The sequence below is a fragment of the Microcebus murinus genome, chromosome 1 (genome assembly GCF_040939455.1).
Source record: "Microcebus murinus isolate Inina chromosome 1, M.murinus_Inina_mat1.0, whole genome shotgun sequence".
Classification (NCBI taxonomy): Eukaryota; Metazoa; Chordata; class Mammalia; order Primates; family Cheirogaleidae; genus Microcebus; species Microcebus murinus.
The window spans coordinates 116,406,520-116,421,118 of record NC_134104.1 but is presented as its reverse complement, the minus strand read 5'-3'; the positions used below and the strand labels follow the sequence as shown (position 1 = coordinate 116,421,118).

Below are 14,599 nucleotides of genomic sequence, written 5' to 3'. Positions count from 1 at the left end.
AAAATATTTCCAATGGTGAACTGGTCTCCACAGTCAGCCTTTTCAGTTCTCACACAGAAACAAGAGTTTGCCAGAGGTAACTTTTCTTCAATATAATGACAGTGATAAAAGCTAACAATTACGTAGCGCTTACTCCGTGCAAGGCACTGGTAAGTGTTTTGCGTGTATTAACTCGTTTAATCCTCCCAGCAATCAACAACTCTATGTAATTATTATTAATATTATTAATAATATTATGATATTATTATTATTGTCATCCCATTTTACAGATGAGGTAACAGGCACAGAGAGGTAAGTGATTTGCCTGAGGTCGCATAGGTAGTTGACCACAGAACCAGAATTCCAACTTGGCTGGTATAGCCCCAGGTTGGGATGCAGACGTGGAAATGAAGTTCCCTGCCTCTAACAATTTACGACTTGGATGTAAAATTCTGCCTCAGTACTCTCCCTACAAATGTCCCCACTGTGAAATACAAAGCAAATTGGTTTGCTCTGAGGTTGGGAGTTCTCTGCACGGTGATGGGTCATGTTTTGAGCATGGGGAACAGGATATGGACTTGTGAGCTGGGTGGAAACTATGGTTGATATATTATAAGAATAGCAGTTCTTATGCTTTTTTGGTCTCATGTCCCCTTTATACTCTTAAATATTATTCAGGACCTTCAAGAGATTTTCTTATATCTGTCAATATTCACTGTGTCAGAAATCCAAACTGATGAACTTTGAAATGCTTAATTTATTTAAAAATAATGATAATAAACTCATTACAGGTTAATATAAATATCATAGTTGGACAAATAATATATTTTCCAAAACAAAATAAATTAGTGAGAAGAGTGATATCATTTGCATTTTTGCCATCTCTTTAATGTCTAGATTAATAGAAAACAGCTACATCCTCTTACCTGCTTCTTCTGCCTTCAGTCTATTGTGATATGCTGTTTAGGTTGAAGTACGCCCAGGTATGTATTTGGAAAAGGGAGAAGAATTTTAATAATATTTTCAGACAACTGTAGAAATTATTCTCTAATATTACATCATAAATCCACAAGTAATAAAGAACAGAAATTTATTCTTCATGTCCAGAATCTAAGAAGTCAAGATTAAAGAGCTGGAGCATTCAATGTGTGTCAAAAGCCTGTTTCCTCATAGGTGGCACTTTCACACTGTAACCTAACGTGGCAGGAGGGACAAGGGATTTCTCTGAAGCCTCTTTTACCTTTCTTTCTTTGCTGTTTTTTTTTTCTTGTTTGTTTGTTTGTTTTGTTTTGTTTTTGAGACAGAGTCTCAGTCTGTTCCCCTGGCTAGAGTGAGTGCCGTGGCATCAGCCTAGCTCACAGCAACCTCAAACTCCTGGGCTCAAGCAATCCTCCTGCCTCAGTCTCCCAAGTAGCTGGGACTACAGGCATTCACGACCATGCCCGGCTAATTTTTTCTATTTTTGGTAGAGACAGGGTCTCGCTTTTGCTCAGGGTGGTCTGGAACTCCTGAGCTCAAACGATCTGCCTGCCTCTGCATCCCAGAGTGCTAGGATTGATTACAGGCATGAGCCACCGCATCCCAGCCTGAAGCCTCTTTCATAAGGGCACTAATCCAATTCCTGAGGGCTCTGCCTTCATGATCTGATCAACTCCCAAAAGCCCCATTTCCTAATATCATTACTTTGGAGTCTGGTTTCAACATGAATTTGGTGGGGAATATGAGATATGGACAGAACTGAGGGGTTGGAGCCACCATGCCTTGCCCAGGCGTGGCAGGGCCTTATCTTCCGGTCTGGCCCTCAAGGGGCTCTTGGCAAAGCCCAGTTCAGCCACTGTGGGCCACAGCCCATGTGAGAGGGCAGCTGAGGCCCCGTGGCCTGGTGCTACTGGCCTCATTCCTGCTCAGCCACGCTGGCCTCAAGTGCACACCCATCTGTGTGTTGTCCACACACAACTCCCAGCACGATAGCTCTCCCGCCCAAGAAAGAATATTGGAAAGAAGATTTTGAAAGTGATATCTTTATATGGAAACCATTAGGTCTGATCTTTTACTTTTAAGTACACCATCCTCCCACTGCAGTGCTTTATTAGTGACAACAAATTCTAGTGACAGCCCTCACAAAAGATCAAGACAGCCCAATATGTCATGCACTGGCGCTGAGAACTGCAGATTTAAATATTCTTCTTCCTAGGACTTCATTCTGGTACTTTTCTTCCACAATCTCTCTCTCAACTTGTCATAGTGTTTTCAATTTGCAATTTGGTATAGCTCTAAGTGAAGAAAATTTTTAAATTTTAAATTATTAGCCTGAATTTTACCATGTATCTTTATGTCGTGCAATGCCAGTTTTAAATCCAAATATAAAAGCATTTAACTGGCGTGCATGATCCCCCAAATTACAGAATTTGTATTTTGTAGTTTATGTATGCAAATGTATTAAATTCTTACCAGAGCAGTGTAAATCCTACACAAAACAAACTCAGCTGTTTTTACTTCACTTTTTTATATGCATGCATTCTACCAACACTCTCTATTTTTGGCTTACTGATAGTGAGGGCAGCCTAAAAAGAAAAGAAACTATGTATGGGATTGTGTGAGCTTTCCTTTTCCTCTCTGCCATCATTTTAAGCATCTGTGGTTGGCTAAGACAGAAAGTAACAGGAGTAAGAAAGGACACAACAGGGTTCCTTGAATGTTCATGCTTCTTGGTTCGCCCCTGCCTTCTTTCTGCATTTGAAGCAAGTTCTGGTTCAAACAGAAAGTGTGGGAAAGTGTGGCCTCTCGAGGAGACCAGCGTCCTGCTTAATTCATTGAAGACATAACGTGTTTGCTTCCCTTGTTCTTGCTGAACTCCCACACATTGAGTCATGGGTCCACAGGAGTTCTGAGTGCTATGCACGCATGGGGTAGCAAGACACAGTGGATAGACACACTGCCCCATTTCCTCTGCTCATGACCTGATCCATTGTCCCATCAGACTTCATTTACAAAACACAGGTTCAAAGACAAAATCATTAAGAATTTTAAGATAGAGACAGCAGAGGTTTAAACCTAGCTCAGGGCACTTCTGAGAACAGGGCTCTGGGTGGCTCTCAGGTGACAGACCCATGAAGCCATCCCTGTGTCGTGGCCTTCACCCTGCCATGCTGGACTCTGTGGTCCCCTGGACTCACCGTGCTCCTCCCTGCTGAAGGGTCCTGAGGCATGCTGCCCCCTCTGCCTGAAACACAGTTCGCTCCTCGTGGCCCAGGTATCCGCTACTTTCTCTTTCTGTGATCTCAGCCCAGCTGTCATGTCCTTAGGGAAGCCCTCCCTGTTCTGCCTGACCAGGTCAGAAAGCTGTTAGCACCACGTGGCTCTCGTTAATGCACACATCCCAACCACCATTGTTCAATTAGTGTGTGATTATTGACTGCCTACTTCCCTCCCCCACACACTGCAAGCAGGTTGCAGGCCAGGGCTGGGCCTGGCTTAGTTTGTCATTGCTTTGCCAGTGCCTGGCACATAGACCTAATAAATATTTATAAGGTGAATGAGTCGATAAATAAATGAACAAATTTTTTTGCAACCTGAACACGGGTGTCAGGTGAAGAGGTAGGATAAATAAGGGTGACATGAATTCTAGGTTTAGTTCAAAAGGGACTAATCCTGTCTGAGACTGAGCTGGTGAAAACTAAGTGAGCACTGGTTATCCTTGTTTCCTTCTCTGTTTTTTCTACTAGGCAAGGAATACTTGGGAATAAGTATCCTTATGTTTTAAGGTATCCAGGTTGTTTGTCCTTGTGTCTCCAAGCCTGGAACTTAGTCAGCTCTCACAAAATATTAGTTCTATTGAATTGAATCACACTGAATTCTGTTAGATAGAATATGTCACCCTGATATTTACTTTATCTTCTCCTCCATTTGTGTCTTCTCTATCTTCTTCTCTTCCTCCCTTCCCTCCTTTGTCTCCTTGTCTCTTGTTAAGGATTTCTGTGTCTTGAGAATTACTTTAGTTGCGATCAGATATTCCCAACAGAAGATTACAATTACCCTCATCTATTTTAGGCTTAACTTGACTCATCAAAGAGAAATGGTCTGATTAGCCTTACAACCATGGTGGTATTTGGGCACTCAAGAGAAAGCCCCAGAAATAGTCTGAGCATATTTGTTGGTAATATTCTCATATTGACACTGATCTTGGGATAGAATCCCACTAATGGGAACCCGCCTCCTTGTTAGAGCCAGGGCCACAACTGGTCTGTCGTGTCCATTATCCCACAACTGCACTTGAGAAGTGGCCAGGAGGGGAGGCAGTGAAAATGGAATGTTCATAATGAAATTGAGGATCAATGGAATAATAAAAAAAAAAGTCTAAAGGTGAGATTGGTATTGATCAAACATCTTAGAAAACATTGTTAGTGAGAGATCAGGTCATGCTTCCCATATGTAAAATGGTGGGGATTTCTCTCCTGAGAGAGACTTGAATTAGAATATAGACTATTCCTGGGAGCAAGCCTCCAGGTGGTTCCCTGAGAAGTTATGAGGCTGTTTGGAACTTCCCAAGGCATTTACTACAGGGCTTGCTTGTAGTAGGGATTCAATAATAAAAATCCATTGATTGAGAAAAGAGATATTCTCATGGCCTTATAATTTTGTCACAGAGCAATAGTTACAATAGTCATTAGCACAGCTGAAGAGGAGAAATGCGTTCATTTCACAACATGTTCAGCTCTTAAAGAGTCAGGTTTTCAGGCTCCCCAGGGACTCACCCCCACTGTTTCAAAAGAGAAAATTGCACGGCGGAGGTGGTGGGTGGAGAGACTTGATGGAGAAGTGGTGGTGGTGGAGAGAATTTGGCTGCAGCAATGTGGGGTGTTTAAACCAGGAGCAAAGGGAAGAGAAGAGCAGTGCTACTCTAGTGAGCCAACACATCACTTGGGGATCCTGTTCAAATGCAGATTCTGGTTCCAGAGGGCTGGTAGAGCCTGGGATTCTGCACTTCTAACATACTCCCAAGAGATGCCAGTGCTGCTGGCACGGGTTCATGGACCACACTTTCAAGCAGTGAGGATGTGTTCATGGGACAAAAGACTATGTAAAGCTATGGCCTTTTACTATGTTCCTCTGCAGTTAGTTGTCTTTTGACGATGAGCAAGTTCCCTAATCCCAGACTGGGCAGAGGGCAAATGGGAAACCTGCTGGGAGAACGGGGGGACTGGAAAATCAGCCAGCTCCCTGGCACGATGACTCTCACCTTTCTCCACCAGAATAGACTTGATGGGTGGTATTTCCATGCATGAAACATTTCAATTTCACTGTCTATGGAAAGAACATGTGGGTCTGGACCACTGTAGGCCTCTTCTGGTTTGACAATTCTATGCGCACAGAGGAAATTGTAGGGAGGGTTTGGGTTTGCAGATCTGGTCAGTGGAAGCGCTGTCTTCAATCTGGCAGTTGTCAGGATTCCCACTCACTGTCCTCCATCCTCTGCAGGGGAAATCTGTGCGTTCAAGATCCACGGCCAGGAGCTGCCCTTTGAGGCCGTGGTGCTCAACAAGACGTCGGGGGAGGGCCGGCTCCGTGCCAAGAGCCCCATCGACTGTGAGCTGCAGAAGGAGTATACCTTCATCATCCAGGCCTATGACTGCGGCGCCGGGCCCCGGGAGACGGCCTGGAAGAAGTCACACAAGTAAGTGGCCTTGACAGAGCTCCCTGGACACCCCTCCCTGCCTTGCCCAGCCCCTCCATTCACACACTGCTCTTTGGATACGTTTGCCCCTTTGTCACACCATGGTACTCCAGCCCTGCTCAATGGCTTGCCAGTTCCCCAGTCCCCGGCAGCCATCCACACAGGCTGCTTCCTACACCTGGAGTGCTCTACTTCCCCTTCTTCACTTGGAGATACCCCTGTTCCCCCTTCAGGACTGGGTTCAGGTGTCACCTCTTCCAGGAAGCCTTCTCTAAGCTGGCCCATCTGACCTAGATGGGACCTCTCCCTTGGCGTCTGCAGTGCTGTGTGCTCTGTCACAGCACTTTTCATTGTGGGTTGTCACTGCTTGCTCCCTTATGGTGGTTGGCTCAGAGCCTGGCACTGAGTAAGAGGGTTAAATTCTTACCGAATGGAGGAGTGAATGACTGGGGGGAGGAATGAAGGGGAAACATGTTGCCTAAAGCTGGGGAATGAGGAAGGGCAAAGAATAGAGAAGAGTCTCTCTGGGCTGGATTCATCTCAGATCACTGGGCGAGGGCAGGGAGAGGGTCTCCAGTGAGAGGGAGGACAGACCCACAGACAACTGCCGCAACTGGCTTGTGGGCCCTCCTTTCACTGGGCCTCGGGACCTCAGTCAGTGCCCCCAGGAGGGGTGGAAAATGGGTGTGATTCTTTCTTTACCACCATCCCTTCCTTCCTGTGTGTGATCCCAGGGCCGTGGTCCACATCCAGGTGAAGGATGTCAATGAGTTTGCTCCCACCTTCAAAGAGCCGGCCTACAAGGCTGTCGTGACGGAGGGCAAGATCTACGACAGCATCCTGCAGGTGGAGGCTGCCGATGAGGACTGCTCGCCGCAGTATAGCCAGATCTGCAACTATGAAATCGTCACGACAGATGTGCCTTTTGCCATTGACAGAAACGGTAAGTGTCCAGAGAGGACTCCTGTGGCGTCAGGGAAACAAGCCTACCAGCCCCTACTCTGAAGGCCAAATGGGGCTCTGAATGTGATTGGCAGGTGGTGTCTTTCTTGCCATCCTTGGCCTAGGCTCCGTAATGCAGAACTCAGTCCTGCACTCCAGGGAATGATTAGCAGACCTGGCAGGTCTACTAACAACCCCAGGAAACCTCAGAAACCCACGCACTGAACACAGTCTGTAAAACTCACAATGCCACACATCTGGATACTGAAGATGGTTGACTTCCTAGTAGAATTTTCCAGTTGTCATCCAGATGTGAGTCATGCCATAAGCATGGCCATATTTAGGTCCCTTTCCTATATAACAAATTATAATGTCATCTCCCACCACAACAATCTGATTCCAGCTCCCAGACAAAGAGATGCTAACAGAGCAGGTGGGGATTTTGAAACAGCTTCTAAATCATAGATCCATTCAAAAATTTTTTAAGCTCTTGTCCATGTCCTTTTTGAGAATTTCAAGTCTAGTGAGAATGAAGAATGAAAGGACCCTACTGACACATCCCAATCCCAGACTGAACTGGACTAAAAACAGTTCTATAAAGCCATTTAGATATTTTCCCATCACCATGAACAAAAAAACTTGCTGTAGTGTAAATACAACAACCAGGGGCCCAATCAGCTCATCCTACTTTGTGATTCTCAATACCATGATCACGTCAAATGATAATTATTTGCCAAGTACGTTGTTTAATTATTAGTGTGAGCACATGGGTGTCTGTATGTTCTTCCCACTTTGTTTCAAATAAGATTTAAGTACCACACAAAGATGCAAAAAATTGCAAAACCTTAAATTCATCCACTCTGTAGTTATTTATGGAGTGCCAGGCATGGTACTGGACACTGGAATGGGAATAGAGTGGGATTCAAACAGACATGGGCCTGTCTACAGGGAGCTGACCATCTAGTGGGGAAAAAAAAGGGAAAATCAGTTGGCATCAAGGATGAAGTTGGTTCACAAAGCATGCCATGAGCCCATGAGGGTGAGGCAACAAATCAGTTCTGAGCCTCCTGGTAGCCAATGTATAGAAGGAAAGAACATCAGGCCTTTGGGAGATTCTTGACATTGAGACCAGGGAGAAACATACTCTATGATAAAGTCTTCTGCATCCTGAGACAGCAGCAGAAGCCAGAGGGGATGAAAGCCAAGGAGACAACCCCATCCTTGACCTCAAGTAGCTTATGACCTGTCTTGAAAGACACAACTAATATACATAAGACAGAAAAAAGTAGTAATGAGATCATTTCCTTTTAAAATGCCAGAACATGTGGAAATGACAATTAAACACCAGCACATGACCAGATGCTAATTGTGCGGGATACAATACCAGCGCACAAGAAAGTAAAGGAGGAAATACTGGACTTTAATTAAGAAAAGGGTAATTTTAATTAGTGAAGCTGTCAGAACTATTCCCTGATAGCTTCTCCTACAGGCCCTGTGAAATGCCTACCCCGCCCCCGCCACACAGGCACACACACCACGCCATAAGATATACAACTGCTTTGCATGTTTCTCCTCTGGGTTTCTAGTCCTCTAAGATCAATTGATCTTAGAGGACTGTGCAGTCTGTCCCACAAAAGCTTTGGTATCTGGGGAGTGCCAAGTCCGTGGTGCCTAGCAAGAGTAGACAAGTGAGGGTGTCTGTGCTCCGTGTCCAGCTCCGCTTGGCCTCCTGCCCCAGTTCTGGAGAGCAACATCCCAGTGAGAGATGAGATGCAAATTCTTTCTTTGGAGGGTAAACTGCCCCAGTCATGAAGATAATTACTCACCTTGATGAGCCATTTCACTAACATATGCCAATTTATTTCCCTGGCTGTCTCATTAAAAGTGAGTAATGGGCCTTTGCCAGGCCTCTGCCTTCAACTTTGGTTTACAACATAAGGCAAAGAGGAGAGTGGTCACTCCCACGGAGCAGGGCCCTCAGCAGCGAGGTGTACAAAAGCAGCTCTCCAACCAAGTAAGGAAGGCAAGACCCCAGGGGCAGACAGGGAAGTGACTCCCATTCTAATGAGCTTCCCAATTGCCCTTTATCCATCACTTTTCCAGCTCCTTAAACAAGTTTTTTGCATGCACATAAGTGAAAGTGCTGTGCATTGAGGGCTTGCTCCTTGAGGACGAAGTGTCCCCCACTTCCCCCCCCCCCATGGCTTCAGGTTGATCTCTCCTAACCCCTCCAGCCTGCCAGGCTTTTTGCATATGGGGAAAAGAGGCAGGGAGGATGGAAGACACTATGTGGAGTTAGCCTGACCTTCTTTCACTAGAGATTCAACCTCTTCCCACCTGAGGTCCTCGGTCTCCCTGCCTTTGGATTGCTGTCTTGTGAAATCATGGCAGCAGCAGCCCCTGACTCACTGTGGGGTTGTGAAGCCTCAAGGGGAAGCAGTGTGTGAGGAGAATGTTTGCAGGGTAACCGGCATATAGGGAGTACTCAATTAATGGTGCCACAATTGTTAGATATTTACCTGGGTGATTGGGATATGAGGTTTATTCACTCCCCATGGATTTTCAGGCTGAAATTATAAGCAGGTCCCTATGAGTTTGAGACATTACCTTCCTTTGGGGAAGTTCTGGATCCATTTCAGAGAGCTCACAGGTCCCCATATGATGGCATTTGGCAAGTCTCTGTTAGATGGGCAGGGCCTATATCCTTATTTCCATTGGACAAATGGAAGAATTGAGTCTAAAGCATAAAAAGCTTGCTTTATAATATTGTCACACTAGTGGCAGAGTTGGGACTGGAACCCAGGTCCCCTGAGTGTTGGCCCCAAGGTCTTTCCATCAAGTTGCTCTTCTCAATAACAATTGACATGGATGCATGGCAGCGGCGTTTCAGTTCCTAAACACAAAGTGTGGGTGATATCAGCAAGGTGGCAGAGTAGGAGAGAACAGCCTTTGTTCCCCCAACAAAGAATAATAATTGGACAGCTATACATGAAGGAAAATAGTTCCAGGAGAGCTCAGGAGCCCAGTTAAGTAGCAATAGCAACATGATAGAGGAAAAAAATTAGAATAACTGCATAAAAAGTATAGGAAGAGTAGTTTTGTTTTGCTTGCATCATCCCATCTCCCACCCCAGCTCTGCTCACCACAAAGAAAGAACTCCCCAGCTCTCAAGTTCCACTTGCCAAGGAAAGGAGAGTGAGGACGACAGTCAGCTTTTCCAGCCTTTCAGAGCACTTCCCCAGTGACCCATTTCAGTTTGACCCCACCTGGATTGCTGGGGGGACCAGCATAGCTCAGACATCTGGAGACAACTGGGCACAAAGAAGAACTGCAGAGGCTATCAGTACTAGACATGTGGCAGGTGCCACCATGGTCCCCTGCAGCATGCTCTGCACAGGACCCCAGCAGCCCTCTCCCCTGAGGACCTCCACAGCCCTCACAGCCACCACACAGTGCCCCCGCCCCAGCTTTCACTGCCAAGGACCCCACAGTTTCACCATTGTGGACCCCAGCAGAGGACCCCGGCAGCTTCTGCCACCAAGGAAATGAACATCTAGCACAACCACAGGGGACCCCCGCAAATTCTGGCACTGAGAATCTCACAGTTTTTTACTTTGACAGTTTCCAGGCACCTCAGCCATCATCCCTTTCTCTGTCTCCTCCCAAAGAAGCCCTAGGCACTGCCACTGTCAGTGCCCCAACCCAGAAACCCGGCATAGCCATAGTGTATGAGCCCCAGAATGGCCTGGGCCCCTGCTACAGACCCACCCCCTCACCACCATGTGTGTCTCGATGGCTAACTCCCTAGCCATGTGCCTATGAACAGCTGACCCCATCCCGGTCACCAGGTCTTATAAGTGAGCATGTGCCTACAGCTGGATCATGCAGCCACATGCATGCTTGCCACCAGCCTCAGCCCCTACAGCTGTACCCACACAAGCAGACAGCCCTAACTCCCATCATTGGACCCCATCAGCATGCTTGCACCTACACCAGCCTGAGCAAGAGTGAGACCCTGTCTCTACTATAAATAGAGAAAAATTAGCCAAAACAACTAAAAATACAAAAAAATAGCCAGGCATAGTGGTACGTGCCTGTAGTCCCAGCTACCTGGGAGGCTGAGGCAGTAGGATCACTTGAGCCCAGGAGTTTGAGGTTGCTATGAGCTAGGCTGATACCATGGCACTCTAGCCCATGCAAGACAATGAAACTCTGTCTCAAAAAAAAAAAAGAAAGAAAGAAAGAAAGAAAGAAAGAAAGAAAGAAAGAAAGAAAGAAAGAAAGAAAGAAAGAGAGAGAGAAAAAAGAAAAGAAAAAAGATAATGATTAGAACAGAAATGAAACAAAGACTAGAAAAATAATATAAAAGATCAATAACACCAAATTGGTTTTTTGAAAAGGCAGAGTTGACAAACCTTTATCTAGATTAAGAAAAAAGAAAGAACTCAAATAAATAAAATCAGGAATTAAAGAGGAGACATTAAAATAAATACCACAGTAACACAAAGGATTATAAGAGATTGCTAAGACCATTTGTATACCAACAAATTGGATAACCTAGGAGAAATGTATAACTTTTCAGAAACATACAACCTACCAAGACTGAATCATGAAGAAATAGAGAATCTGAACAGATTAATAATAAGAAGATAGAATGAGTAATAATAATAATAAAAACTCCCATCAAAGAAAAGCCCAGGACCTGATGGCTTCATAGCTGAATTCTACCAAAAATTTAATGAATAACTAATATGAATTCTTCTCAAATTCACCCAAAAAATTGAAGAGGAGGGAACACTTAAAAACTCATTGTACTAGGTTGCCATTGCCCTGACACCAAAGTCAGACAAGAACATTACAAGAAAAGAAAATTACAGGCCAATATTCCTGATGAACATAAATGCAAAAATAGTCCTCAAAAAAACACTAGCAAACTAAAAAGGATCATGCTCAAATGGGATTTATCTCCAGGATGCAAAGAAGGTTTGACATACACGAATCAATAAATATGATCTACCACATTAACAAAAGGAAGGACAAAAACCTTGTGATCATCTCAGTAGATGCAGAAAAAGCATTTGACAAAATTCAACATCCTTGTATGATAAAAACTCTCAACAAATAAGGTATAGAAGTAATGTTCTAAATACAGTAAAGGCCATACATCACAAGCCCACAGCTAACATCATACTCAACAGTGAAATATTGAAAGCTTTTTCTCTAAGATCAGAAAAAAGACAAGAATGCCAACTCTTACCACTTCTATTCAATATGGTCCTGGAAATTGTACCCAAAACAATTAGGTAAGAGAAATGAATAAAAGGCATTCAAATCAGAAAGGAAAAAATAAAACTGTCTCTGTTTGCAGATGACATGGTTTTATATATAAAAAGCCCTAATGACCCCACCAAAACTGTTAGAACTAATAAACAAATTCAGTAAAGTTTCAGGATACAGAAGCAATACAAAAATTAGTTGCTTTTCTATACACTAACAACACACTACCCAAAAAAGAAATCAAGAAAACAATTACATTGACAATAGCAGCAAAAAGCGTAAAATAGTTAGAAATAAATTTAACCAGGAGATGAAAGACCTGTACACTGAAAACTATGAAATACTTATGAAAGAAATTGTAGAAAACACAAATAAATGAAAAGATATTCCATGTTCATGGATTAGAAAAGCTAATATTGTTAAAATGTCCTTATGCCCAAAGTGATAAATAGATTCATTACAGTCTCTTATCAAAAATTCCAATGGCAGTTTTCACAGTAACAAAAAAAAAATCCTAAAATTCTTCTGGAACCACACAAGACCCTGATTAGCTAAAGCAATTTTAAGCAAGAAGAACAACTGAGAGGCATCAAACATCCTAATTTGAAACTATATTAAAAGCTATAGTAATCAAAACAGTTTGGTGCTGTCATAAAAACAGATGTATAAACCAATGAAACAGAATAGAGAGCCCAGAAATAAATCCACACACATATGGTTAGCTAATTTTCAATAAAATCGCTAAGAAAATGTAATGAGAAAAGAATAGACTCGTCAATAAATCACAATGGGAAAACTGAATATCAAAAGCAAAAAAGAAAGAGAGACAGAAAGAGAGAAAAAAAGGAAGGAAGCAAGGAACGAAGGGGAGAGAGAGGGAGGGAGGGAAATTGGACCCTTCTCTTACACAAAATCAATTCAACATGAATTAAAGACATAGACCTGAAATCACAAAACTCCTAGGAAAAAACATGGGAAACATGGATGTTGTTTTTGGCAATGATTTTTTGGATTTGACATCAAAAGCAAAGGAAACAAAAGGGAAAAAACAAATGGGGCTATATCAAAGCAAAAAGCTTCTGCAAAGCAGAAAAGGCAAAATGAAATTAACAAAATTAACAAGAAATTAACAATTAACAAACCGAAAAGGCAAACTACAGAATGGGGGAAAATATTTGCAAATCATACAAGCAATAAGGAGTCATACAAAAGATGTAACGAACTCCTACAACTCAATAGCAAACACATACACACACACACACACACACACACACACACACATAACCTTATTTAAAAATGGGCAGAGGACCTGAATGAGCATTTTTCCAAAGAAGACATACAATTGGCCAAGAGGAATATGAAAAGATGCTCAACATCACTAATATCACTAAAATGCAAGTCAAAACTTCAATGAGACATCATTTCACAACTATTAAGGTAGCTATTATCAAACAGTCAAAAATAAGTGTTGGTGAAAGTATGGAGAAAAGAGATCCTTGTACACTGTTGGGGGAATGTAAACTGATACAGCCATTATGGAAAACATCATGGAGTTTCCTCAAAAAATTAAAAATAGAACTACCATGTGATCCAGCAATTCCACTTTTGGCATTTTTTTAATCCATGGGAAAAAAAAAATCACTATCTTGAGATGATATTGGCACTCATTGCATCCTTATTTACAGTAGCAAGATATGGAAACAGACTAAGTTTCTGTCAATAGATGAATGAATTAAAAAAAAAGTGAGAGATACACACACACACACACAAACACACACAATATAGTGTCATTCAGCCTTATGAAAGAAGTAAATCCTGCCATTCCGAACAACTTGGATGAACCTGAAGGACTTTAAGCTAAGTGAAATAAGCCAGACACAGAAATACAAATGCTGCATGATCTCATGTATATGTGAAATCTTGAAAAGATCAAATTCATAGTAATAGAGTAAAGCGGTGGTTGCCAGGGGCTAGGGGTGGGGGGAAAGAGAAGATATTTGTCAAAGGGCACAAACCTTCAGTTATAAGACAAATAAGTACTAAAGGCCTAATATGCAGTAGAGTGACTATAGTTAAGAATAATGTATTGAATACTTGAAATTTGCTGAGAGTAGATCTCAAGTACTCCGGCCACCCACACAAGAAAGGTTACTATGTGAGACGACACGTATGTTAAATAGCTTATTAGTCATTTCATAATGTATGCACATATTAAAATGTCATGTTGTACATGACAAATGTATACAATTTTTTTGTCAATCATACCTCAATAAAGCTGGCAAAAAAATCTCACAATGTGTGTTTTAATCCTACATCCACCGATGTGTGCGTGCGTATGTCTGTGCAGTCAAGTTATCTGAACCTTGTCTCAGAGCCTTACTAGTAAAAATGGGAGTTAAATAATGTAGCTGTGCAATGTGATGGTTACCTGAACTAGTGCCAACAAGGCACTCATAGAGCGTCTGGCACAAGCCAACCACTCAGCCGTGTCGGGGAGTGACAGCGAAGGAGCAGCAGGGTCCGATGATGCCCAGTTACCACTTGGCAGATTTTGCTGCTTTTCAAGCAGTTGCTTGGTCTTCATGCAGCCTCAGTCGGGCTCTGTCAGAGGCTGCCCTAGTAAGTGATAGGACTCCCACGCTTCTGAGCTAAGCGTGTCCCGAAGTCTCTGCTTATTCTTAAAGTGAATGAAAATGCTTCTTTCCTCTCCGAATAGAAAAGTAATGC

The 14,599-nt window shown here is 43.1% G+C and overlaps 1 protein-coding gene across 1 annotated transcript in view; it reads left to right on the top strand.

The window, feature by feature from the left end:
* Nucleotides 1-14,599, top strand: part of CLSTN2 (calsyntenin 2) — a 590,942-nt gene that overhangs the window by 449,014 nt on the left and 127,329 nt on the right. Inside the window, exons 3-4 of the mRNA XM_012762292.2 lie at nt 5,458-5,653; nt 6,388-6,596. Of these exons, the coding sequence (XP_012617746.1) occupies nt 5,458-5,653; nt 6,388-6,596 (405 nt within the window). The remainder of the gene's footprint in view (nt 1-5,457; nt 5,654-6,387; nt 6,597-14,599) is intronic.